This window comes from Lissotriton vulgaris, chromosome 11 (genome assembly GCF_964263255.1).
Source record: "Lissotriton vulgaris chromosome 11, aLisVul1.2, whole genome shotgun sequence".
Lineage (NCBI taxonomy): Eukaryota > Metazoa > Chordata > Amphibia > Caudata > Salamandridae > Lissotriton > Lissotriton vulgaris.
This window is the reverse complement of record NC_141699.1, coordinates 607,595,948-607,623,413: the sequence shown is the minus strand read 5'-3', so window position 1 is coordinate 607,623,413 and position 27,466 is coordinate 607,595,948. Positions and strand designations below refer to the sequence as shown.

At 48.1% G+C, this 27,466-nt stretch overlaps 1 protein-coding gene across 2 annotated transcripts in view; it reads left to right on the top strand.

Moving 5' to 3' along the window:
• Window positions 1-27,466, top strand: part of ATR (ATR checkpoint kinase) — a 566,179-nt gene that overhangs the window by 86,914 nt on the left and 451,799 nt on the right. Inside the window, exon 7 of one of the 2 annotated variants that reach the window (XM_086943714.1) lies at window positions 9,442-9,650. In XM_086943714.1, coding sequence (XP_086799840.1) covers window positions 9,442-9,650 — 209 coding nt within the window. Of the gene's footprint in view, window positions 1-9,438; window positions 9,651-27,466 lie in introns of both variants that reach the window. The other variant, XM_086943713.1, reaches the window with a different exon arrangement.

The window sequence follows — 27,466 nt, the reverse complement described above, 5'->3', positions numbered from 1 at the left end:
AAAAGGAGCTTTCAGAAGTACTGCTGAGAGACGGCCTTAGGCTTTGCCCACTTGTTGGTTACCTTGAGTATAACAAAGGTACGAATACATAAAAGAAGCTGCCCTGAGTGAACATGACCAAGACTTAGAAGATAGTGAAGTGGCTGACATCTCACAAAAAGTGAAGGACTGTCCTCACACACCACCAGGTGTCATGTTTCATCATTGGTAGTCCTCTCTCTCTAAAAACTTGGTTTGATAGAGAGCGGGCCTACACATGGAGACAGGGAGGCACTTCTAAAACTAAGTGGGGGCCCGTAATAGTGAGTGATAATCAAAAAATCTGTATAATTGTCAAAATGCTCTTATTCTAATAGGCAATTATATGATATTAAAATTGAAGGACAGTGAAAAGGGGAATTATTACCCCATCACCGTGGTGATTAAAGTTGTCGACATGTTTCTGCCCTTATGGCCCAAAGGGTCCGTGGCATTCATCAGGACGGAAAAAAAAGAAATATGGCTCCTATCTTACCAAAGCGTTAGCTAAGAATTGCCACTGGGTAGGTTGACTAGTGTCACACTCTACCTGAGAGGGTTTCCTGAAACCTGTAAACATAATGAAAAAGAGGTTGCCATCAAGGACACTCGGTCAAAGCAAGGTCAAAATTGCAGTGAAAAATTGCCCCACATGCATCACTTATACTTATAGTGATGAGATCTCTCCACACCACCACCATCAGGGCCATGTTGGTAAAGAGCCAGGAATAACGACCTAGGGTTTGCCCCCCCAAACCCAGGGAGATTAATTGAGGGATAAGCTGCACTTCACAATCGAACCGGTCCAATATTCTACTGCGTATTCTTTCCCAGTATGCTCTGATCTCTGGCCCCACCGTATCATATGTATCAGGGTGCCACGTATTCGGGATCCCCACAGGTATTGATCATTGGCGGCCCTCCCCATCCGGAAAAACCTGACTCCACATGTAGTACACTCTGTGAAAGAGCTTCAGTTGGATTAATCGAAACCCTGCCCTGATCACCACTTCCCCTGGATATCTACATGCCATCCCTGAGTCATTGTCCTCAAGCCTACCCAAATCTCCCGCCTATTTCTCCCGTAGTGTGTCAAGTGGTGGGAGACTATTGTGAAGTGGCGTAGAATAGTTTGGGATACCGCATGGCTTGTCAGTAGAGCACTCAATACTCTAACAGGGACTCCTCTTCCACTCCCTCCCTGAGGGCCTCTCACTTCCCCGATATGTGCCTCTGTTGCTAATTTCTCAGGAATTGACTTCCAGTCAATTCATACTTCGCCTGCAGTTTGGCAAATTAGAGCAGCTCATAGTTTTTCCAGACATCCCCAAGTTTAGAAATTCCAAGCAGGTCCAAATTCCTACATCCGCCCCCCCGGCGAAATAAGCTTAAGAGGTGGAGCCTTGAGTGTCGGTCTACCCTGACAAACCACAGCCCGAGTTAGCCTTTTCCATGTCTTCACCACCACCACTATCGGATAGGGCAGGCAACCTCTAACTCATGCACAGTCCCTGAAAATAAAACTCTGGTTCCTTTGCCCTCCTGTCTGACAGCAGGGAGGGGTTATGCTGTACTGAAAATACCCAGTCATTTATCATCAACAGTTGAGTTGCCCAGTAGTAAAGGTGGAGATTTAGAAGAGAAATTCCCCCATCTGTCGAGTGCCTAGTCAAAAGTGACAAGGCCATTCTGGGTATCCCTCCGTCCCACAATAACACTCTCGTAGTATCATCTACCATCTGAAAGAATTTGTCCGGTACCGCGAAGGGGGTATTCTGTAGAGCATACAGCAATTGGGCAGGTAGATCATTTTATAGAGGGCTGTTCAACAAGTAGAGACAGTGAACTCCTCCATCTCTCCACACCTCTCCGGTAGGCCTCCAGGACCTTCAGCAAATGACTCTGGAGGAATTGGTCCCAGTCCGGTGTTATGTAGATTCCCAGGTATTGGAAGCCCTGATTCTCCCACCTAAAGGGTTAGTCCTGATGATAATCCAGACCAACCTCCTCCAGCTGATGCGTTACCTATTTGTGACAGTCAATAACGATCCCGGCATAAGATTCAAATAATTCCAACATGTGCAAGATTCTCCGTATGGCATATTGGGGGTCTGCCAGATACAAAAATATGCCATCGGCGTATAGTGAGATGAATTCCTTCTACCCCGAGTCTCAGTGGAGGCCACCGAGCAACACATCCTTTCCGATCCAAGCTTTCAGGGGCTCAAGTGCCATTTCAGAAAATAGAGGGGACAGTGAACACCCCTACCTAGCCCCTTTGCACAGCCCGAACTCTCTTGTGAGTGCTCCATTAACTCATTCTCTATCCACAGGCTCTCTATGTAGTAGCCCAATCCAGGACAGGAAATTCAAACCAAAACCTACCTTACTGAAACAGTGACCGCATGGAGTTGGCCACGGGTGCATCTCCCGCCAGAGATCCAGTAGCCCCAATGCTTCCAGGAAAGTGGCCAGCCACACATTCGCCGTAGGCCTATTCCCCCTGTAAGGTCAGCAATCATTAGCGCATCTGGGGCACTCCGCATCCAAGACCCCAGGATCTCCAAACCCTCAGTCTGTAGGCCTGGTGGAAAATACCAAGATCCCAACACCAAACCTTCCCCAAAGCATCTCGCCAATGCCGCTGCCTGGCACCCATTCTCATTGACCCACTTCTTGGTACCCTCTTACAGGAGGGACCTGGGGAGCCCGCCGAAAAACCAGAATGCACTAACAATGTGTACCGGCTTAGGCTCTGGAATCTCTACTCGTTACCCAATAAGTGGGTTTTCTTTAGTAGGATGATATCGGGGTCATGTCGAAGCAGATATTTCCTCACCACTCCTCTTTTGAGCTTATTGCCAATGTTATTCATGTTCCAGGAGAGGACCTTCAGGCTCCGAATCTGGTTCAGGCCCGGCTGTTTATTTATTTATTTGACTTCTAAAGCGCACTATCACATAGCAGGCATCCTGGCGCTGGCAGACTCATGGCAGAGGGGGGGGATCAAGACTGATAACAATCTAGGACCTCGGGAATAGCCAGGTTTTTAATCTCCTCCTGAACGGTAAGAGGTCAGTGGTTTGTCTGAGCTCGAACGGGAGAGCATTCCACAGTTTCGCCGCAGCCACGCCAAATGATCTGCCGCCTGCTGTGGCTTTCTTAAACCTTGGTATCCTCACCAGTCTGGCCGAGGTGAAACGAAGGTTGCGAGCCCGCACATGCCACGCAAACTTCCTTTGCAAAAGAGCAGGTCCCAACCCACGGAGGGCTTTGAACACCAGGCAGAGAGACTTAAACTGGACTCTCTGTCTCAAAGGGAGCCAGTGCAGCTGAGCCAGAGCCTTGGAGGAGGAAGACCTTCTAGGCCACCCCAGGGAGGGCTAACTTGGCCGCGGCAGACTGGATTCTTTGAAGTCTGTCCACAAGATAATTTGGGAACTCCAGCAACAAAGAATTGCAGTAGTCCAGCCTACTGAGCACGGTGCAACGCACTACCTCAGCCGGAGCTGGCGAAGGCAGCAGAGGAAGAATTTTCCTGAGCAATCTAATAATGGCCAGGCAAGCTGCCACTATTTTCGAAACCTGCGCTTCCAAGGTGAGATTGCTGTTAAACATGACGCCCAGGTTCCGAACCACCTTCACTGGCTGAACCGATGGAAAGAAGTCAGAAGGCCAGAAGTTGCTGAGTAGGCCAGATTGAACCCTGACCTTTGGACAGTATAGCACCTTCGTTTTACCTGCATTAAATTGCAAGGAATTAGCCTTCAACCAGCACGCCGTATCTCGCAGGCAGTTGTGAAATGCTTTCAGAGAAGTTGATTGATCTCCCTCCAGAGAGAGAATCAGCTGAGTGTCATCAGCATAATTAACGATCTCAATGTTATATTCTTTGATGACCGCAATCAGGGGCTTCATGTAGATGTTAAATAAAATCGGACTAATTGCCGAGCCCTGAGGAACGCCGTGCGAGATGGTGGAAAAGGCGGATTGGTAAGGAGGGAGGGACACGGCTTGCTGTCTGCCCTGAAGAAAGGACTGAAACCACCTAAAGGCACTACCTGTAACACCCACCTCTGTCAGCATACTCAGTATGGTCCCATGGTTCAATTTGCTGCTGTATGTGCTTCCAAGCCGAAGCCTGGCGCCAGCTGGATAGCATCCAGGGTAGAAACTCAACCCTGCTGGACCTCAGTCCATGGACTCGTGGTGTAGATTTGGTGCACATCATCTCGCTCTGAATGCCCAAGATGGACACCCAGGATTCTTTTGAGGCTACAGTCCCCCAACATCTCAATAATTCCAATCTAGAGCCCAAAGGCTGCCATACACGAGGATCCACCACGCTCCCCGAGAGTCACCTCCCGCGAGTCACCACCGGCAGGCACGAGAACCCCTGACTTACCTCAGGTGTCACCCATGCAAGGGGTCAGCAGCCTCCATAGTCCTGACTCTGATTCAGTAGCTGGAGCCCCCAGTGTAGATGGTCGCCCTTGTCACTCTCACTGCCCAGTCTCTGTGGGCTTCAGGCCATCAACCACAGAGAAAACCAGGATTCACCTTGTAGGCCCAGCTTGGTGCCCACAAATCCTGGCCACAATTCTGTTGTGGCCATTTCCCCCAACAGTCCTCAGGTGCTGAGCTTGCAAGCCATGGGGCCGGAGCCAGACGGCATGGGCCTCTTTGCTAGTAATACTGCACAGCACCGCAGCCTGCCGTTTGTCTCTATGCCATCGCTGCTGAAGTCGCCATATCCAGCAGCCCGTACGAAGGGCGGGGAGCAGTCCTCACTTCATCATTGGCTGCCAGTACTAAACCGGGGCAGCACCACCTCTTATCACCACCTCCGGGGGTCTTGCGACACTCCCTCAGGCCTGCAGCACCTCGCCATTCTATCCAGCCCTCGCGGTTGGCTCCGTTTCGCTTTCGGTGCCACTGTGACTTCAGTGTTGGTTGCTCAGCGTTTTTTTTCTCAGGGCTGGTTGTCTCTCTCGTGGCTCAGGTCCCCTTCTAGAGCAAGTGACCAACCCAGGCCAATGGTTCTAAATGGGACAGCTATGCTTGAACTATGGGCCAGATGTATGAAATTCTTAATTTTACACATGGTTACCATCGACTTTGAGTCGATGGTAGTAGCATTTCCAAAATGCCCTATTCACATTTTAGAAATGCTTTGTATATGGGCTTTAGGAATCGCAAATAGGTAATCCCTATTTGCGTTTCCTAAATCGCCGTCTCAATTTGCGATTTCTACCTTGTAGGAATCGCAACTTTCGACCGGTTTTTGGCCTTTGTCCTCATGAAAAAGCTGTTTTGCATTTCTTTACGCCCCAAAATTGCGATTCGGTCCATTAAGAAATTAAAAAAGCTTTCCTACATATGTAAATGTATATATACTTGTAAAGCGCACTATCACCTTTCAGGCATCCTGGCGCTGTATACCGCTGTGGAACCCTTCCTGTCTTTCCCTGTGAGATGCCCCATACTGTGCACCCCCAAGGTGAAGCCAGGCATCCCAGCGCTTTCGGGGCCGTTGTGGAGATTAAGCAAGCTATTGCCCAGAGTTGCAGAGTGGGACCCATTATTAGAGTAGGCACCAAGGCGAGAAATATCGAGTCTGGCCCTATGCACAGTGCTATTGAAAGTCTGCCATTGCCACCCACTGCTATGTTTAATTTTGTTATTGCAAGTGTATGAAGGTGGAGAATTATGTAGTGATGCTGGTTAGGGTTCACTATGCAGTACTCTCAGAATACCCCAACGATGGTCCTTGGATTCACAATAATAAATCCTTAGCTCGGTCCTGGTAGAGTAGCAAAGAGCAGACTGGCTTTACTAGAGGAACATGTGTTAGGCATTTCAGAGTACCAACATGAACAATACGTAATTGACAAAACTTGAAAGAAATCCGACTCCAATTCATAAAAATAAATTTTATATAAATTTAGAGCCCAAACCAAAGTCAATCGAATAAGTATAACCGATGATATGGATTTTAAAAGCAAAATTAAATCAGTACTGCAAACTTTAGCATTGCAGTCAATGATAAAAAGCACAAGTGACAATCGGTCACTTGTAGGTCGAATTGAGTGGAAATGAAGTAAAATGAAAGGAAATTAGGATTTCTAAAGCGCACTACTACCCACGGGTATCTAGGCGCTGACTTCCAAGGGGAAAGGGGTAGAGAAACACAGACATCAGTGAGGCAACAGAGAAATGGAGGAGCGTACTATGCTAATCATTAAAAAGCCAGGTATTAAACGCTTTACAAAAGGTAAACAGATTATTCGAGGTTTTGAGAGTAAGCGGCATCGTATTCCAGAGTTTGGCAATAGGGACTGCATAACTCTTGCCTCCCAAGGTAGCTCTTTTCTACTTGGAACAACCAGATTAGCCTGAGAGGCAGATCTTAGGTTTCTGGCAGGAATATAACGATGGAAGAGTTGCCTAATAGAAGCTGGACCCTCAGAATGGAGGGCTTTGAAGGCTATGCACAGGGATTTGAATATAACCCTTTTTTTAACCGGGAGCCAGTGGAGTAAGGGGAGAAACTTGGACACCGACTGCTGTTTTGGGATCCCTAAAAGCAACCTGGCTGGCGCATTCTGGACCATTTGCAGTTTGTCCAAGCCCTTCTTGTGGGCAGTCAAGAAGAGCCCGTTGCAGTAGTCTATTTTAGAAAAGACTAGTGTGGTAATCACTGTTTTACGTAGGTCTGGAGGAATAAAAGGGAGGACCTTCCTAAGAGATTTGAAAATGAAAAACTAGACGAGGTGATGGCATTGGCATGACCCACAAAGGAGAGTTTTTCGTCAAACTGAACTCCCAAATTTTTCACCTTGAGCACGGTAGTGGGGAGTGCACCCATTTCTTGAGGCCACCAACTAGAGGACCAAAATGATGGTTTATTACCAAAAAGCAGTACCTCAGTTTTATCTGAGTTCAACTTCAAACAGTTGTTAGACATCCAACACCCAATCTGTAGCATACAGTTGTGGAAGCACTTAGCTGTGTTATCAGCATTCCCTGTGACTGACACTACAATTTGGGTGTTGTTAGTGTAGGAGACAACCTAGAAGCCAAGGCCTTTGATCGGTGAAGCCAGAGGTCCAACGTACAGATTAAAAAGGGTGGGACTCAGTGACGACCCTTGAAAGAAGTCGATCTGGGACTGATCCATTCCACGTACTGCGTTCTGCCAGTGAGAAATGAACTGAGGTGCTTAGAAGCAGTGCCTCTAACACCTAGCTTGAATAACTGGTGGTGAGGCGTCGAAATTAGGGCAGCGTTCCCTCTTTTTTCTAAAGTTGTTCTGACATATTCTGCGGCTGTGATTAAAGTGGTCTCAGTGCTATGTTGGCTTCTAAAGCCAAACTGAGAAGACTCCTGTAAATCGTGTTCCTGGATATAAAGAGAGAGCTCTGTGTTTATAGCTTTCTCTATCAGTTTAGCAGGAAAGGGAAGTAGAGATTTTGGCCTGTAGTTGTTGGGAGTGTCAGCCTCCACATTGGGTTTGTTCTAGAGATGAAGAATTGACGCAACTTTCCAACTTTTAGGAAAGTAACTAGAAAGGAGCATTTGATTAAAAATCCCCAAAAGATGTCCAGGAACAATAGCTGATCCCAGCTGCAGAACTCTAGGAGGGCATGGGTCGAGAGGTGAGCCTAACTTAATTTGCCTGAATAAGTTGGTAACTTGGTCTATTGTAAGAGGGGAAAAAGCCAAAAGAGTGGGTTTGTTGGATTGGGAAGGTATCGCCACATCTGTCTTTATGATTGTCGCTTTCCTACTAGCCTTTCTTGCTTTGGGGCCATTATGCACTGCTGCTTGAGATTTGTCAATCGAGCATAGCCTTCCAGAGCCAACACTTGAGGTTAACGCATTGAAGATCACTTCTACCTTGGTTTTGTTGCAAAAAGAGGCATTCGCTTTAATATTGCTAGCTGGAGATGGGTTGCTAAGCTTGACCACAGTTGAGAATGACTCATGGTAAGCGCTGAGCGTGCCCGGACCGCGGAAGGGCACAGATGAGCTGGCCTTAGTCGCGCCCGCTGTGCGTGTCCACACTGCAGCTCCCATTATGTAGGTGGAGAGCGTCAGCTGGTCTGAGCACTAGACCGCCGACCCTTCCAAAATGGTGCCTGTGTGTGTGTTGTATTGGGAGAGCACACCAGTCACACCTAGTGCCCGAAGGTTGGTTTGGAGGACGTGTAAGTGAGGAGGATAATGAAATAAAATGTGGAGATGAAGTGCTCCTGCACCCTGCAACACGCCGCAGTGCAGGAGGATAAAACTTTAAAAACAGCTATACAGATTATAAAAACAGTTAATGGTTTAAAAAACGATCAAAGCAACAAGCAGTAAAGCATCAAGTAGAGCGCCTGCACGGCAAGCGTTTCACCCCCGAGAGTCTGTGGCGCGTCCTGAGGGTTGGAGTGATGCGCATCCCCCAGGACCAAGCCACAACAGCCAGCTTGATTTTACCTGGCTCGAGAAGAGTGCAGAGTTGTCCTGGCTATCTTTGGTGCTAAAGCGAGAGCTGCGGGGAACTGGTTTTACCGCTTACACTGGGCTTGTGGGGAGACAGTTGTTTCTGAGGCAGCATGTTTTCTTCTACTTTTTTTCTTTTAAGTTATCTTCCATATGTTGTTGTGTGTTTATTGGGGCTGTGTAAGTGGGAGAATGTAATAATAACTTTAGAAGAAGCAGTTGTGCTGTTTGAGTGTGCCAGAAACTGGAACTCACTTCTTCTGGACCATCACTGTATCCCATTTTTGGCAGCCTTTTGATTCCAAATCAAGACCTTTTGTTTTAATGTGACTCTCGCTTCATTTTGATAAATAATAAAGTGTATGGACAAAATGTTTTTGTTTTAGGAGCTCGGCGCTGCCGAATGCCAGGGTTGCTTAACACTAGCCCTATTCTTGATGAATCCACTTCTTTCTTCCACCATCCTGCACTCAATGTCTCTTCTCACGTTTGCATGTTCTTTTTCATTCATGTTTTCTGTCACAGTTTTCCTGCCTTACTCTTCCTCACTTTTCTACCATTCTCTCGATATGAGGTGGAGACCGGTTCCTGATAAGCCTGGAAAATGAGACCAGATTACCAGTTTTGGTTAAATTTACAGATTTCTACCATATCATCTGCTTTACTGTTGTCTACATTGGGAATGTCACTTTAAACAAATAATTTTTTGTTGAAAACATTTTCTTTCCTGTCGATCGGACTTTAGTGTTTGAAATTGGTTTAATTGAGCTATTTGTTTCCCTAAAGGTTTTTATGTCACTAGGCTTTCAGTTAAATATTTCTGTCTGTTGTATTGATTTGAGATTTATTATACCTACATTGTCAGTTAGGAAAGCACTAGTTCCACTTTAATAATGAAACATCTCAACCCCTTGTGTTTTTGCTTCAAAGTAGTCTGGAGGCCAAGATGTCAGAATTGCAGAATGCAAGCGGTGCCACAACTATGCCTGTGAAGCTGCAGGTGTCCTGGCTTCCGCCAGACGTCAATAGGAGAGTTCTGAAAGTCTGTAAAGCCCTCCTGGACTCTGCAAATCAAAGGACTGATATTGGCTCCTTAATTGGCAGAGCTGTGAAGATATTTGATGCTTTACTCTACATGCAAGGTGAGCGGAACCTGACGAACACTGATCTGCCAAGGAATTAAAATAGCAATAATAATATTGTACTAAACATCACATGCTGCATGAGTTTGGGTTAAGCTGTAAAGGTGATTGTACTTTCTCTGCATGGCAAACAGTTGTAATTCTGGCAATTGGCTCTTTTTTTTTTGAAGACGTAGTTTATTAATTTTCTGCACAATGCATACAAAGATACATTTCTGTCAAGATATAGTGGCAATCTGAAACTAACTGTAAATCTCCTCACATACAAGGTATATGATTTGGTTACGTTACAGCATCACACGTTTATTGCATTTAGTTAACCCACGCTTCTGCGTCAAGTGTTCACCCTCAACTCCCTTTCTTCATGAGCAGTTCCCACCCTCCTCCCTCCCCAACTGTTGTCACCGACTCACATGGTGATAATAATCCTTACTCTTAAACATACTCAGGAGTCACTGTGCTATGTTCCTCTCGATGTGCCTTTCATGCACCAGAGCTTCCTCCCTGTGATGGGGGTTCCATCTAATCTTCGTGTGTCTCATAGTCCTGCAATGCCTGTACCAGTGTCTCCCATGCTGTGGCCGCTTCCTATGCTTTATCGTTGTTTAGCTTGCACGCTTGTTGGTAACGTAACCTACTTTCACTGTTTGCCCATTTTATGAACTCACCCCTCCATCTCCTGCTGCTAGGCCCTACTGTTGCTTTCCAATGTTTAGTGATTTCCCGCTTTGCCAATATGAGGCCCATGTCCACAAATGTACTCGTTATCTTGTTTTTGGATGTGTGGGGAAACCAATTTAATACGCTAGTGGCCATATCAAATGTCAGCTGCCTTTCCGTTGTGTCATTCAGTATCGCTCCCACCTCCTCCCAGTAAGGTCCAATCATTGGGCATGCCCAGAGCATATGATCTAATTCTACTCCTGTACACGCACATCTAGGGCATGTAGCCTCCGCTACCTCAAAATGTTTGCGGATTCTACCTGGTGTTAGGTACGCTCTATGAAGTATATAGAAGTGCACAAGCTGGAATCTGGCGTTTCTAGTACTCTTCCAAGCCCTGCGCACTATTTGCGTCCAGGCCGCATCAGGGATGTCTTTCCCTTTGTCCACCTCCACTTTCCCTTTAGTGTCACTAAGGGCGCTAGTCCTTCATGAATCATTCTGGAATAGAGGCACGTGACTGCTTTGAACGTCCCTGCTGCCAGCATAGTGTATTGGCAAGCCATCGTTGTCTTAGGCTCCGAGAGCCCTTCTTTCCAGTGTGCTTGCATCACCCTCGTCAGTGCTGCATGTAACAAGTAGCCTCCCCTGGGTAGGTCAAATCTATCCCGCAGTGATTGGAAGGGCAGTAAGACTCCATCTTCGTAGAGGTCTCCCAATACTTGGAGTCCCACTTCCTTCCAGGTCTGCAATTGCGACCAGTTGCCGCCATGGGGCAATGCCGTGGCCATTCCAAACGGAATTTTTGAATAATTGGCTCATGGTGCTCTGGAACAGGATGCACTTGCATACAAAATTGATGTTCACTTGCACCAGAATGTGACTTAAGTCCAGTGATCTATGTCATCTGCATTTGAAACAGCCTATGCTGTAAAAAATGAATTTTAGATGTTTTCGCCGGCGCACCAGTGGTAGCAGGCTACCCTCATGTTTCAGAATGTGCAACTGTGTAAACATTCTGGCAACAAGTAACTGACAGAATTATAGGTTTGATGACTAGACAGGATCTTAGAGTCGGGCTAACATAATGGCTTGGCCAACTGTATAGTGAAAAGGAGAAAACAAGCATTGAAAATGCAATAGGCCTCGCCTTTGATTAAGTTAAAACCATTTGCTTTCCTAATGGTATTGTATAGCAAAGCAAATGGCTTTAACTTAATGAATGGCGAGACCTATTGCATTTTCAATGCTTGTTTTGTCTTGAAGCTGTGTGTGAGGTACAAACATTTGAGCAGCACTTTGTCCTGTCAATATGCATATGGGCAGAAATAAAAGGTGTTATCAATGGTTTCGAACACCTGTGCAATTCCTTTCATTTGAGAATAAACTGATGTCTTATCAGTTGTGACCAGCAGTACATACATTTCCTTGAACAGCAGATAAGTGTGCTGTAAAGAGGTTCACCTGTCATTCCATTTCATCATAACTGGCAGCGAGACTCCACATTGAGGGCCTGGTCATTGAGGCACCCATCTTTCTTTCGAGCACCAAAGGGTATGTTCACTCTGCCACACAGATTTTCACAACTACGTTTTCAGCAGCTGTCCTTTACTACTCTGTTCTATGGCTACAGGCATATATACTCTCATATGTGCAAGCAGTGTTTCAGGCCACCAATGTGTCCTTGAAGGGTGGGGACTGATGAACTGCCCAGAAGTAAGCATAAATAATGTCTCTGAGGAAGACAAGTTCACTTCACCTGACTCAGTAGGCGGTATTTCCCACAAGACCATGATGAGCAGTAAAATAACTTAGGACAATAGGGGGATGGACACGTCTTGCCATATTGAGGAATTTACGTAAAAGCCACTTCAGCAATCTTCCCCACGGTGGCAGGCTATCATGGTAACAACGTCTATTGCTGGAGACGGATGTGCAAGCATTCTCCCAGAAGGGTGCGATCAATCAACTTCCTTAAATCCCACTTGGTATCCCCTCAGTAAATCATATTTAGGTTCGCACCTTGGTTCCAGTTGCTACAGGGTACTACTGCAGAGCAATCTGGGGAAGCCCTGGTGGAAAGGTATGTATGTCAGTGAGGGGGTGTGGGAGCTACACCTGCTTGGGGAGGTACCGTTCCTCCCAACACAAAAAAATGTCAGAAGCCAGTAAAGGTATTATGAGGCTGACATTATTTAGTCTTTTCTTTACAGGTTCAGATGTCACCCGTAGTCTTTTCAGGGTATGTCTTTCCCTAAGACCAGTCCCAGTAAGGTCTGCGTAGTGCTAAGTCAAAAGAGAAGGCTTATATGTGAGGCAGTGATAGGAGGCTCTTCGGCTCCAGTGTCCCCAGGTCCGGCTTCCTCTTCGGGGAAGGCTCAGTTCTTCTTCTCCTCGAGGTGGTACCTGCAAGAATAAAAGAAAGAAAACAAAAGCATCAAAAACCGCTGACCTTGCGGTATAGAAGGGAAAAGGAAAAGTGCCACGTCACCCGTGCTACTCCCGTGATGTGCCCCACATTCCCTCCCACCAGCCCCTAAATGAAAAGAACCCCGCCAGTTGCCTGCACCCACGACTCTCCTGGGCCGCGGGGAGGGGAGTCACGGCCTCCGCTTCCCTTGCTGGAGCACCAGACTCGTGGGCAACGCTCCTCGAGCTGTTAGTCTCGGCGTGGTCCTCTTCTTCCTTGCGCAGGCTTCCGGACGACGACGGTTCCCTGGCTCCTCCACGTAGGATGATGGTCTCGTCCTCTACTTCCAGGTGTTCTCCATCTCCCGTCTGCACTCCTGCCTTGCTTTTTCTGTCCTCCGTCCCCGGCATAAGAGCTCGTCTCTCGACTCCACCTCCTCGGTTCGCTGGTACTGCAAATCCGGCTTGAGCGGCTAGACCACATACCCCACTTCCTGTCGGTGTGTTATTGGCTGCTATGTTGGAGCAGTCGGGTAATCCGCAATGGGGTAGAATCCACCACAGGGAGTTAATCAAAGTGATATTCAGATAGTTCAGAGCCTTGCTAAACCTTCATTTGCCCTGCATTAACAGGCTTCTGCTTTTCAGGCTGGGGATGCCAGCCCTATAGTAAGAACTTCACTGACCATGGTCACAGGTGACCAGAGCTTGGCAGGGTGAGTTTCAAGTGATGGATATAAAGACAAGCAATCAACGCCATGAAGTATAGTTTCTCTTTTTGTGCCGTCCAACTTGGACGGCCTGCTTTCCTTCTTAAGTAAAAGGTTTGTTATCTTTATGAGGCCATGTGTTTGGCCCCATAAAGATAAGAAACCTTTTACGGCAGAAGGAAGGCAGACAAGCCTGTCCAAGTGGGACGGCTCAAAAAGAGATAACTATACGTCAGGAAGAGGTCTTTCCCAATGGCTGACTACCGTTTAGCATAAACGGTGACGCCGGCCAATGGTAAAGAGGGGCGGGGCTTAAAGCCCGCTAGTGAAAGCTCCTTAAGATCAAAAGATCTCGCCAGCGAGACTGCGCATGCGCAGCCTAAGCAGGCTCAACTTAAACAGCAAGGGTGGTTGGTAGAGCTAGCATTGGTTTTCTATCAGAGAACTTTGACTGTGGCCTGGAAATATCCATGGTGCATAAAACTCATATTTAGTCTACAAGTTTGGGAAATGTTCCTGAACAAAATGAAAAACTCAAATGCCTCTACGGTATCAGTGGCGGACTGGTGGAAACAGTTAGACACCTTACTAAGTACCCCCCACAAAATACTCTAAAAAGCACTTCATGCTAATACAAAATCACACTGGATCCCTGTTTGGGGCAAAGGTGTTTGTTACAGTGTTTATCGAGGACCTCATCTGGGAATGATTTTGATAATCATGCAACGTAACCGCTGTCTTTCCCAATATCCTGGTCAAGACATTTCCTTTAAAGCTCTGTTGACAAAACATTACATGTACTTGTATCCTAAAGAACAATGGGTGTCTAATTGTATTCGACCCAATGCATACAAGTTTTTCAAGTTAAGAATGTTATCACCCTTTCTCAGTGTGATAGCACGTGAGCTAAGCAAAATAGATTTCTTATTGAATCCTTCCCGCCAAACAATTATGAGATTATGCCACACCCCGGTATTTTGTGCTGAATTGGTTTCAAATTTTTTATCCATCTAAGGTTCAAAATTGATCTGCAAGATTGTCCGAGTTTATTTGCGTTTTTCAAAAAAATGCACCTTACCATTTGCTAGTTGTCAGAGTGTTATACAGTTAATCGGAAAATCTCCTTACTTTAAATGTCAGCCTTAGCCACAAGGATTCAGCTTACCGCATATAGTCAATCTTCTGTAATAGCAAAGGACAATTAGGTCGCCAAGATCTGAGTGCTGGGCCTTGGTTGTAGGAAAAAGAGGGTTGATAAAGAATCACCTCCAAATTTCTCCAGGCTCACTGGTGACGTGATCAGAAGTGTTAAAGGGCCTGAAGTCCTAACACTGTTCTTACTACATTCTTTTATCCTTTACTCGAGGCACTCCTCCTGGTAGTCCTCAGCAATGTGTGAACACTGACAAGGCACCAACCATTTGCTCCAGATAGGGCTTAAGACCAGAAGTCCCCACCTTCAGATAAGACATCAGCTAAGCAATAATCAGTATGTATCGTGCACACATATTGCACTGCATCACCTACATTCACATCGAGCCACCAAGTAGACAGCGTTACCGCTCAACAAATACCAACACCCTCATCCACATACCATTTATTAATACACACTCCGCCAATGGTCATCAAACTAATGGTAATCAATGCACCCTTTGCAGTCACCTGTGCTTCTGACTAGGTTGATACAATCACAGAGCAGAACTTAGATGAAGTTTTCATCGCAAGTTACTCTGTAAGTTACTCCATTCCATTGTTAAAATAGAAGTAAAATCAAGAATCTATCCAATCACAAGCATATGTCATCAGCAAACAAAAGCCAGAAAAGAACTTTCAAAATTCACAAATAGTTAACATTGCCAAGTAATGTGATGAGCCACGAGGCACCACCCTCTGCGACTATATGTATGGGCTCATGTCCTCCCCAACGTACCAGTTCATTGGTGAACTATCCTCATTTTATTTAATATCAGAGAAAAAATGGCTTCTCATGTCCCCAACTTGAGACAGGTAGTATTGACATTAGGTAAATAGCCGTCAGCCTGTGGGTACTGGGAGGACCAATAGCACTAGTTATGCTACAGCTCGTAGCTATCTTTCACATAAAGGACCATAAGATAAGCTTTAGATCTTCTCTAAAAGAACATTGTTGGAAATGGCCCTTTTTGCAGGGTCATCCCTAAACTTTTTGCCTTTACTACTGCTGATCAGTGCTAAAGGGTGTTGGACCCGGGGTCACCGGTCCACCTAGAGTAGCCTGGCACAAAGTGGAAAGACCTAACTCTAAGGCGAATTGTTGCACTTGCGTCACACTCAATACAGTAGCACAGTGTACTTCCACTCAAAAATTACACCACACCGTATTTAAAAAAAGATAGAAAAGCTTTATCTTTCCTTCAATTAGATTATCAGTTGCACACAATTTAATAAATCAACATTTTAGGCATTACTCCTGGAACACCTGCATTTGTAAACACATGTCAATGTCAAAGCATAAGATTACATTTCATAAGCAAACCTTATTTACTCGTAGCATCAGAAAGTAGGTTAGATGTAAAAAAAAAACCATTACATTACCCATCGGAAAGAAAACAAGTTCTAGTGGTAATTCTGCAGCACTTGTGCCTTGAAAAGGAATCAAGCAGCCGAATGCCTACAATGACGACTGCAGGCCAAAACAGTAGATCATTTATGCATTGAGTTCGTCCTACATTCATTTAAAGAAAGCAGTTCAGATTAGCAATTCATACAGGCATAGAATTGGTGGTGAAACACTCACTTAATGAGGGCAGATCATGAATTAAATCAATAAAATAGTGGGGCTTATTCTTTCAAAGAATCATGGCTACACATTTACTTCAGCACATCAACATGTCCCACTCGGTTGACTTGCCAAGCGCTAGCTCCAGATTAGCTCAAGTCAGACTGAAGCGGTTCCTGAGTTCTTAGTACTGTCAAACAATGACTTCCCCCGACAGTTTAGTTCTTCTGGTTTTAGCTCCCCGGGCTCTCCTCACACTCTTCCCGCTTGGGCCGAAGGGGGCGATCACATCTACGGCCCAACAGAGGTCTTTTGAGCACTGCCTGGCCTCCCACTAGCCCAATTCCAAGCTTACTTTAATGCCTGAGGCAGTAACAGTTGGTCCCGGTGATTCTGGCAATCGGAGGTACAAAGCTTCCTCTTCCGACGCCTTACTCCCCTGGGCCCGGCGTCCAGTAATTCCGCCCCTTACTTCCCTGCGCTCTTTCCTGTCAGCGCTGGGCGGGACTCCACTCGGTCTCGCTCCTGACCTCCTCGCGGCTTCTCACGCCGATTCACCTCAGAGGGGGGGGGGGGGGGGGGGGGGGGAGGGTTTCCGGCAGGCTGGCAGCTCCTACTCCACTCCTTTCTCACACGCAGGTCCGGGAACAAGGGACCACCAGATCTGGCACCCAGGCAGAACCAACCTCGCTACAGGGCTCCAAGCAGGCCTGCCGCAGCAAGGTCAGGGATGCGCCGGTCAAGCCAGGGTCTGTGGCAGTCTTAGGACCCGCACCGGAGGGGCAGGTTCTAGGGAATTCTGTCAAGGCAGCAAGGAGTCTGGCCACCCAAGGACTCCTGGAGGCAGTTCAGCAAAGACGAGGGGTTAATGGTAGTAGACCCAGTCCCCTACAGGAGGGTGTAGCACTCACCACCCCATCTGCCGGTTTGAATTCCCTCACACCCCAGAACCAATTCAGGATTTCTCTCACAGGGGCGAAAAAGGGAGGGTGACTTCCCCAAGCTGAAGATGGCAGGGCTAGATACACGCACAGGGGGTAGCGTCAGCAGTGAGAGGTAGCAGCCCCAGGGGACAGTCAGACCCTCCCTCAGTGCACTAACCTCCCTACTCAGCAGCCTAAACTCCTGACTGGACCCTCTCTCAGTACACTAACAAAATGGCCGCCCAACATTCCACCTTATATAATCTAGGCCAAGAGAGTCCAGAGTAGACCAGAAGGTTCTAGAACCCCTCAATGTAACCCTATGCCCCCAGGTTATGAGGTGATTTGGACATGCCACCATTTTGTGTTTCCCTACTCTCCCTCCATTTTAGAGGAGCCCTTGCGCCACTTTGATATGGAGTAACCATGGGCGCCCAGTGACCCAGGGTCAACACTAAAAATATGTAGTGGACACATAAAAAAAAAACAGAAGGCAAAAAGAGGATAAACATTAGTAGGGACCACCCAAAGGGCTGACAGGTCTAACAAAGGGCATATGCTCTCCCTGAGTAAATAGGACTGTGAATTGGTATATCCCTGATTGGCTTATTTGGTTTATCTGTTAGTCCCTAGTAGTGTGGCCTGTGTGTGCCCAGGGCTGGTAATCCAAATGCTGCTGGTGGGCCTGCAGCGCTGGTTTGCGCCACCTACAGAAGCAGCTTGTAAATAGTACCTCAGACCTACCACTGCAGTGTCTGTATGCAGTCCAGAACTGCCATCTTGGCTGAGAAGTGCCCACACTTCCCAGCCCCTGAACCTTCCCTTAGCATCATGTCAGTCACCCCTATGGTAGGTGCATTGTATGTGTAAAGAAGGACATGGTTTGATATATGTAGCATGTCCTGGTAGTGAATTACCCTCCATTTTGTTTTTCACTGCTGCAAGGCTACCTGTTCTCCATAGGCTAGAATGGGCAGACTGGCTATTACATCTTATAGGCCTATCTGACTCAGGGAACAGGGTGGAAATTCGAGTTTAGTATGCCTGAACTCAGAATGATGAAATACAACTTTTAGTGAAGTTGGTTTTAACATTCTGGGTTTAAAAATACCACTTTTAGAAAGTAGGTATTTTCTTGCCTAAGCCTTCCAGTGTGCTCTGCTGCTATGTGTATTGGCTGATCACGGCCCAGAAAGCCCAAGCTGACACCCGGAGGTGAGCGCTACTGAGGGGAGGCCTCACACTGATTCCACACGCTACGGCCGATGCCCAAGGAGGGACCCAGAGTGCGGTAGAGTCCACTGCTGAGCACCGCCGACCCTCTCCCCCCTTCTCCTCCTTCTGTGCTGCCGCCCCCCCCCCCCCCCCCCTCCCCACTGACATTGCCGGGGCTGGGGTGCCGGGAAGGCTACGTGGCCCCTGATTGCGGCTGGGAGCATGGTGCAGACAACTGCAATTACCCTGAATTGACAGAGGGAGTCCGCTGCAGAGGCACTGATATCCTAGGAGCGGCCACGTCCAAGACATAGGGAACACAGGGGCTCGGCAGGGCGGAAACCCAGGAGACAAGCACACGGCAGGCGGTGAGTGAGCACTCTGCGACGTGTTCCCAGCGACGCACACACGGACCACCTGACGCTGATCATGGTGCGGAAGGGCCTGAAAGCTACGAATGGCAGGGATGGGGCGTTTGCGGGACCCAGTTTGGATGCAGACCCGAAGGGCTCCACCCCACTGACACTAACCTCCACCACCTCGGATACCCAGAGGGACGACAAACTGGATCTAATACTCAAAGAGATAAGGGACTCCAGAGCTGCGATGGAGACGCAAATGGGCACCCTTGCCACGGGTCTCTCCTTGCTCAAGGATGATCACGGGAAGCTGGCGGATAAAGTCAAGGACCAGGGGCTGGCGCTGGCGGACCTTGCCCCGACGGTGGCGGAACACACAGACTCCATTCAGCAAATCCAGCACCAGGTGAAATCCCTGATGGAACGCGTGGAGGATGCGGAAGGGCGCAAACGGCGCAACAACATCCGCGTCATTGGCCTTCCGGAACGCAGTGAGGGACCCCACGCGACGGAGTTTATGGAGAAGTGGTTCCGTGAGAATGTCACCGACGAGGGGCTGTCGCCGTTCTTCTGTGTAGAAAGAGCTCATAGGATCCCTACTGGCCGGCCGAGACTGGGACAGCCACCGCGTCCATTGATAGTTAAAATTCTGAATTACCGCGACAGGGACATGCTACTTAATCAGGCCCGAATAAAATCCGTCATAGAGTATGAGAACAAACGTATTTCACTGTATCCGGACTATACCAACCAGGTGCAGAAACAACGATCATCTTACTACGAGGTAAAGAAGAGGCTCCAGAGAGCCAAGCTCCGCTACGCCCTGCTCTTCCCGACGCGCCGAAAGGTGATGCACGACAACAAAACCCACTTTTTTGAAAGCCCCACGGATGTGGATGGAAGTGATGGATATCGAAGATCATCTGGACTCGGCGCAGGGATCACCGGACAATGGATCTAAAGACGGCTCAGCACACGGGAAGGCCGGCTCCTACGCCAATAGTGACGACCAGAGACGGCGCAAACCTACTACCCGCCAACAAAAGCAAGGACAGGTGGAGGCCGTGGCAGCGGTGGGCTCTTTCAGAGAGGGACGAGAGACAGTCAACACAGACACTGAAGATAGCACTGTACATTCGGACTCAGACAATAGTGTGGTGCTGTTCCCGACTGTGACGCCCAGGTCGGCAGAGGATCTTCTGGTCAATCCCCAAGACTAACTCCTCCAACGGACCAGACCTGGAACCCCGGGTCACGCTGATATCCTTTTATGTGTAAACTGTTGGCACAGCAAAGCCGTGAGGTGTGGGGGGAACTCCCAAGTGAGACACATATGTATCTTCTTATTGTCGATGTATAGATCAGGATACCATGCTGGGGAGGGCAGGGGACTTTCTTACATATTGCTCCTTGGACCTGTAGACTTCCTGAACTCCCCCCCCCCCCCCCCCCCCCCCCCCCCCCAGTGAAAAGCTTCTGCCAGCACTTGTTGGCTCTAAAGGTAACTCCCGGTGGCACCGTTGAGCCGACGGCGAAACCAAGTATGGCTCTTTGGACACGGCCTATGCTACGCCGACCCCCCACTAGCGTATGCACCGTAATTTGTTTTACTATGTTTCAATGTTCACTGTTTGGCACAGCAAAGTTCAGAGGCTGCGCCTCCAGAGTTGGGGTTTGGGATAGGGAGGGAACCGTCTCCTGGTTGACACTGAGGATAGGCACACTGCAACACAGAAAGACACTCGTTATGACACCTACATTTGGTTATGGCTGACAAGGGAGGGAAATACAGACTGGTTACCTGGAATGTGCGAGGGCTAGGCCCAATCCAGAAAAGACACAGAGTGCACGCCTTCTTGCTCCGCCAACAAGCGCACATAGTATTCCTGCAGGAATCACATCTAACACAATCAGATACACTCCTACTAAGGAAGAAATGGAGGGGAACTATATTTTCTACAACATACTCTGCATTCTCTAGGGGGGCCACGATATGGGTACGACATGGCACCCCGTTCGTAGAATTAGAACGACGAACGGATGAACAAGGGCGATATATACTAGTGAAGGGTACTCTGGATGGGACAATGGTAGTCTTGGGTAGCATTTATGCCCCGAACTTCGACCAAGACAGATTTCTCACTGCTGTGGGCCGGGCGCTGGCAGACTGGGTGGACATCCCCTGGTTACTGGGAGGGGATTGGAACATGATATTAGATGTGGACCTGGACAGATCGCACCCCCCTCTCCAGGCGACAGGGATACACAGGCTGGCTGAATCATTCGGGGCATGGCTCCAGGGATGGGGAATGACTGATATCTGGCGTATCTTATATCCTACACACAAGGAACACTCGTATTACTCTCCAGTGCACAACCTACATACCCGTTTGGACAGATTTGTTTGCTCTAACTCAGTAGTGACCAAATGTATCTCCTCGGCCTACCTCGCTAAAACATTCTCGGACCATAGGCCGCTGACACTGGACGTACACTGGGGATAGGTGCACTCACCAGTGCCTACCTGGAGGCTCCACCCCCCCCCCCCTACTTGAGGATGGCCCGTTCCGCACACATCTCTCCGACACATTGACTGATTATTTTTATGAGAACTGGGACTCTACGTCCTCAAATTTGATGATAGTGTGGGATGCAATGAAGGCTGTGGTGCGGGGGGCCGCTATTGGCCGATTGGTAGGAGCTAGACAGGAACTCCATGGTAAACTTTGTGATGTGGAGAATAGACTGAAAGCACTTGAGACGGCAGCGGGCCTGGACCCTGACCGTAAGACCGACCTGCAATTATGTAACATAGAGCATGCGGAACTCCTGGAAACCTTGAGGGTGATGGACTACGGGAGTTATCTGAGACGCCAACAGGCGGAAGCGGACAGATCTGGCGCCTTGCTAGCTCGTCTGATGAGAGACGCCCCTGAGAGCCCTATGATAACGAGCATCCGAGATGTAACAGGCGACTTGGTGCATACACAACTAGAAATTAACAGTGTGTTTAAGACCCACTTAGAAGGCCTCTATGCTCCCCCCCCCTGCAGGTGACAGGGAGGACATGATGGTCTTACTGGGAGAACTAACAATCCCGGCCCTAACCCAGGAAGTCAAGGCGACGCTAGCCGGACCCATAACGCAGCAAGAAATCAAAGTGGCCATCCACACACTTAACAAGGGTAAGACCCCGGGTATGGATGGGCTGCCTGGAGAGTTTTACCAAACGTACTCGGACGTTTTGGCGCCGGTGCTAGAGAAAATATATAAACTTGCTTACGAGGCTGGTCACTTACCCACCACGACTATGCAGGCTCTGGTGATATCCATCCCGAAACCCGGCAGGGACACTTTGGAGGTGGGTAATTATAGGCCCCTCTCTATGCTCTCCACGGAGTACAAAATCCTCAGTAAAGCTATTGCCCTACGTATACAAAACCATCTCCTGGGCCTGATTCACACTGACCAGTGTGGCTTCCTCCCGGAAAGGAGCACCTCCCAAAATTCGAGGCGACTCCATGCCCTAATGACGACCACCCCCCAGGAGCTGCCACATGCGGGCTGCATAGCCCTGGACCTCTGTCAGGCCTTTGATTCCCTGACGTGGGATTTTATGTTCGAAGTCCTAAGCCGCTTTGGCTTCCCGGATGCACTCCTTAAGTGGATTCGCCTGCTATACGCGAATCCGACAGCTCGGTCCCGCACTGGGCGATATACCTCGGGCAGTTATGGCATATACAGGGGCACCCGGCAGGGCTGCCCGCTGTCACCGCTGCTGTTCGTGCTAACGCTAGAACCCCTGGCAATTGCGCTCCGAACTAGAGCTGCGGAGATGGGCATACCAGTTGGAGACACTAATAACCTAGTCTCTATATATGCTGACGAAATTTTGTTGTTCCTCCGGAACTTAGGAGGGGACCATTCGCACCTAGCGACTATCTTCGAACGCTTTGCGGTTATGTCTGGCTTGGCCATAAACCCGGGGAAATCTGTGGGCTTCTATTTCCGAGAAGGGCAGCGGCCTTCGCACATACAATTTGGAACCTATGAGATCCAAGTGGCACCGACTACGTTTAAGTACCTTGGGATAAATGTATACCGGACCCCAGAAGACCAGATTGAGGGTAACGTTCGAAGAGCGATCAATGGCCTCCGAGGAAGTGTACATTTTTGGACATCCCTACCCCTATCTGTAATGGGACGGGTGGCGGTCTCGAAGATGGTCCTCCTTCCCCGGATACTGTACTATTTTGTAAACCTACCGGTGTTGCTTCCGCAGCAAATTTTTACTACACTAAATACAATATTGATCAACCTCGTCTGGGGTTCGGGGAGGAGGAGAGTAAGCCTTAAGAAACTGCAACTAAGCACCAGACAGGAAGGCCTGGGTGTACCGGACCTACGGAGCTATTACTATGCAAGCCAACTCCAGTGGCTGACACAATGGGTAGCGGGTAGAAACCTACATGAGATTGCTTTCACAGCAGACAAATTGGCGCGTGGGGATCTCCACTCCCTCCTCCTACCCACTTCCAGAATCCCCAGGGAGTGCCACCCCCTCCTGCATGTGGCTCTGCACTGCTGGAGAAAAGCACTTGGGTACACGGCAGGGATCACTCCCTATGCGGACAATATTTCTTTCCTGGGACTCCCAACACCACAAGGAAACCTGACACAACACAGACTACGCCCCTGGAAGGACGCCGGAGTAGACAGGGTGGGAGACCTGTTCGGAGACGACACTTTACAAGACCAGGCCTCATTTGCACAATCCACGGGAGCCCCACAGCGCTTGTACCTTTTACATGCCTCGGTATCACACTATGTAAGACGCACATGGGCCCCGCAACGCACCAAACCAGACCAACATGAACTAGTACACCTCCTGTACTATATGGGAACGGGAGGGCACCTGGTGAAATGGCTCTATGTGGGTATTAGGGAACAGGTAGCGTCGCCCCTTACCACGCTCAAAGAGATCTGGACTGTGGACACAGGGGAGCCCATAACCGACGGAGAGTGGAGGGTCATCCTGGGCCATCACAGGAGAGTGTCTAGGAATGTTAAGTTCCAGTTCATACAGGCCGTGATATTCCATAGAGCATATCTTACACCCCAGAGGCTCCATAGGATGTTCCCTGCCACTCCCCACTGCTGCCTGAGATGTCATGAAGATGAGGCACACATCCTCCACATGCTGTGGGCATGCCCGAGAATACGTCATTACTGGGTGACGGTCAGAGACACATTACACACTGTTACAACACTACAGATCCCTGACGTGGCACTACCCTGTCTAATAGGACACAGGAAGAGATCCAAAACATGTAAAGCGCAGCTGAAATTTATAGATTTGGCTATCTTATTGGCACTCAGAGTGCTTACTATGAGATGGAAATCACCTAGATCCCCAGATGTAGGACTGTGGCGAACTGACTTACTGAAATGGGGCAGGGCAGAAGCTGCAGCGCTGCGTGGGGAGGAGGAGAGGGGTCTCCGAAAGTACCCTATAGCGCAAGAATGGGACCAAATGCTGACAGAAGTAGAAGAGATAGAACTGGAAGGGCCGCATAACCCAACGACTTGATCACACACACACGCACCGGCAGACTGCCAGAATGGCCGGGCGAGGTCACCAGAGATGTTAGGATAGCCGAGCCTACGACACACAACGCTCCCCGGGAAGGCAGAAACCTACAGGACCGAAATGTAGAGTGTATGTAAGAGACTGACCAGGAGACGGAGGGTGGGTGGATGGGGAGGGATGGGTAGTTGGGGTTTAGCAGAGATTATATGAGTCACGTATATGACTAACGAATGATGTACTTAAGAGATACCCGGAGAATTATAACACGCACTGGGAGTCTAATTCTGAAAGACATGCTACCAAAGTTAATGTTAAAGAAAAAGGAAAAAACAGATATAATGTGAAATGATTGAATGTAATGCGGTCACAAATAAAGAGTTTAAAAAAAAATGTGTATAGGCTGTCTGGGTTTAGAGGGGCAAGGCAGGCTGAGTCAGACCTGGGTTGAATAGAGAGATCTGCATTGAGTACTGGGAGGGGTAGCTCCCTGACCTGAATAGGGCTGTGTCTGGCAAGGTGAATGCTAGCTCCACCTCATACTGTGCGTCTGATGGCAGACCCCCTCTTTCTGAAAGGAAGTATGCAGCCTGGTAAACAAATTGCTCGAGGCCTGAGCAGAACTGGTTCTGGCTGGGTTCAGTGACTAGAGACCGTTAAGAACAAAGACTTTTGGGGTATAAATATCTGTGCCCAAACCCCTGATTTGTGTATTGCTCCTGGATGTCAAGAGGAACATCTGTCTGTGTTACTGAAGGAATCTGCAGGAGAGGGCTGTCCTTGTGTGCTGTTTCTTGGATTGGCCTGCAGTAGTTCCCCTTGGACTTGGAAGAAGAGGGAAAAGGACTTTTGAGAGACTTTTATTTTGCTAAGCAATCACCCAAGGGCTAGAAGAGAGCTAGCCTCCTGCTGGAGTCACAGGCACACCTGACTCCCCCACCAGCCTCCTGATTCCTCCTATCAGGGATTTCTATCTGCAGGTGAGGCCCCTGTGAGTTCCAGGGACTCTAGTTCTACTACAGAGAAGAGAGTGCTGAAATCGTCGCTAACGCCCGATCATTGCATCGCACGCTTACGGGCCACAAAGTGCTCGCTAACCCCAGAGATCATCGCATCGCACGTTTGCGGGCTTGTCGAAGGCTCGCTAACCCTGGATCATTGCATCAAGATCATCGCATCACGATATCGCAGAGCAGCGCCGTGCGTCTGCCATTTTCCTCGCATCGCACCCGGATCGTCGCTCCCTCGCGGGGCGCCATTTTCTTTCTGCTCAACAAGATCGCACACTGATCAGCGCATGCACGCACCCGCAGACCTAGCGTGGGGAAAATCATCGCTACAGCTTGTTTGCGACATTTTGCTTGTTTTGCTACGAAATCCAGGTACTTTGTAAGTAAAAGTAAAAGGGTCGCAGAGACCCCTGCTTTGAACTGAACACCTATTTGAACACTTTGAACTCTTTTTCCAGTTTTTTTTTTTCAAGAGTATCCCCCTTTTTAGGTCTCGGCCTGCGTAGGCAGCGCTTGCGCAGTCTTGCTGGGCGAGAAATTATGTCTTAGAGTAGGGAGGTAAACGAGCCAGCTCTTCTCCATTGGCTGGCTTCCTAAACGGTGGCCGGCCATTGGAGAAGAGCTCTGCCTGTCACTCTAATACCCGTCCGTTTCGGATTGAGGGGCGTGTTTTTTACTGTCCTTTCTATCCGTGACGTCATCTGTCACTCAACAGAAAGTACGCCCCCCAATCCGAAACGGACTGGGATTAGAGACAAAAGGCGGTCTCTTTTAGCCATACTTGTGTTACATGTTAAGGTAGCATCGCGGCTATTTTTCAATATACATTTTGTATTTTAATGCACTTGTTCCTGAACGCGAGACGGAAGGAGAACTTATATTTCCGTGATTACGTTTATGATTTTAATGAATTATAAGAAGTTAGTTTCCTCAAAATCAGCGCTCACAGTTAAATTCTAAAATGCAGTTGTAGTTATTAACGTATTGCTCACATGCAAATACGGTAAATTTTCTTTTAGGACTTGACAGGTTATCAGAAGCATTCGCAGTCTAAGAACTTACAGTGCACGCAGACAGACGCGCGTTCACTGAATTGCGACCACCGAGTATTTCTTTCACTTCACATAAAAACATAACCGGCTGAAGCATTTTCCTCCAGACATTGCGAATCGCTATCACCGCAATCCAAAAACCAAAAGAGGAATATGACTGTGCGCTTTTCCTTCTCCTTAATCTCTGCAAGTCAGCGAAAAAGTTTGTCTGGCTTCAAAGTCTATTTTTTATAAATGTATTTTGTATAGCAAGAGGATTGTTCTCTCGCATGATATTTAAAAAATAAATTATGACAGACTAATTACTCCTACTCTTTGCCGTAATGTTTTCTACCTATCATCAGCCTAACTTTCTTTTGTGTCTGGAATCTCCGTTCTTTTCTACTGAAGACGAAATACTTCCTTTCCAACATGTCGGCAACGTTCGGGAGCGCGGTCTGTGTCCTGCTATGACGCTCTCTCAGGGCGGGGCGTGGAGACAGCTGTGCTGGAGGTCCTGTCAGGGGTCCACACTGATTGGCTGCCACCTGTAATACTTCCAAAAATAAACCTTTTGCATGCACCATTGAAGGGAATGTGAGTGGCGTAGCTGCACAAAGTTAATCAAGCGACCGCTGCGAGTGTTTAAGGTGGTACCATGGTGGAGATTAACTGGAAGGTAAGAAAGAGCCCACGAGTGAGGCTTGTGGAGCGTCTTAAATCTGGAAATGCTGTGTCTGGAACATTTCCGAAAAGAAACCTTTTGCTGTGAATGTGGCTTCCCCACAGCTTCTAAAGGCACATTTGCGTTTAAAATATGCAGCTGCGGAGAAATAATGGTACTAGTAGCTAAGCTGCTAGACGTCGCAATGCTACTCTCCAAAATAGCCCGTCAAACCTATTTGTTTGTTTTAAGTCAATATAGTTTTTAAATGCACTGTAAAATGTATTGTTTACTCTAAATGCAGCATTCTGCAGTTGATTGTTATAGCAGCTGTGAGGTTTGTGACATGACTTCTTGCACTCAATCTCAAACGAGAAGTGCTGAGCAGTTGACTCTTCACATTCTTCCCCACTATTCTATTTTATTTGATTTTTGTTAACACATTTGTAATCGATTTGCTGCATCACCGCTTGTAGCAGATGTTGCC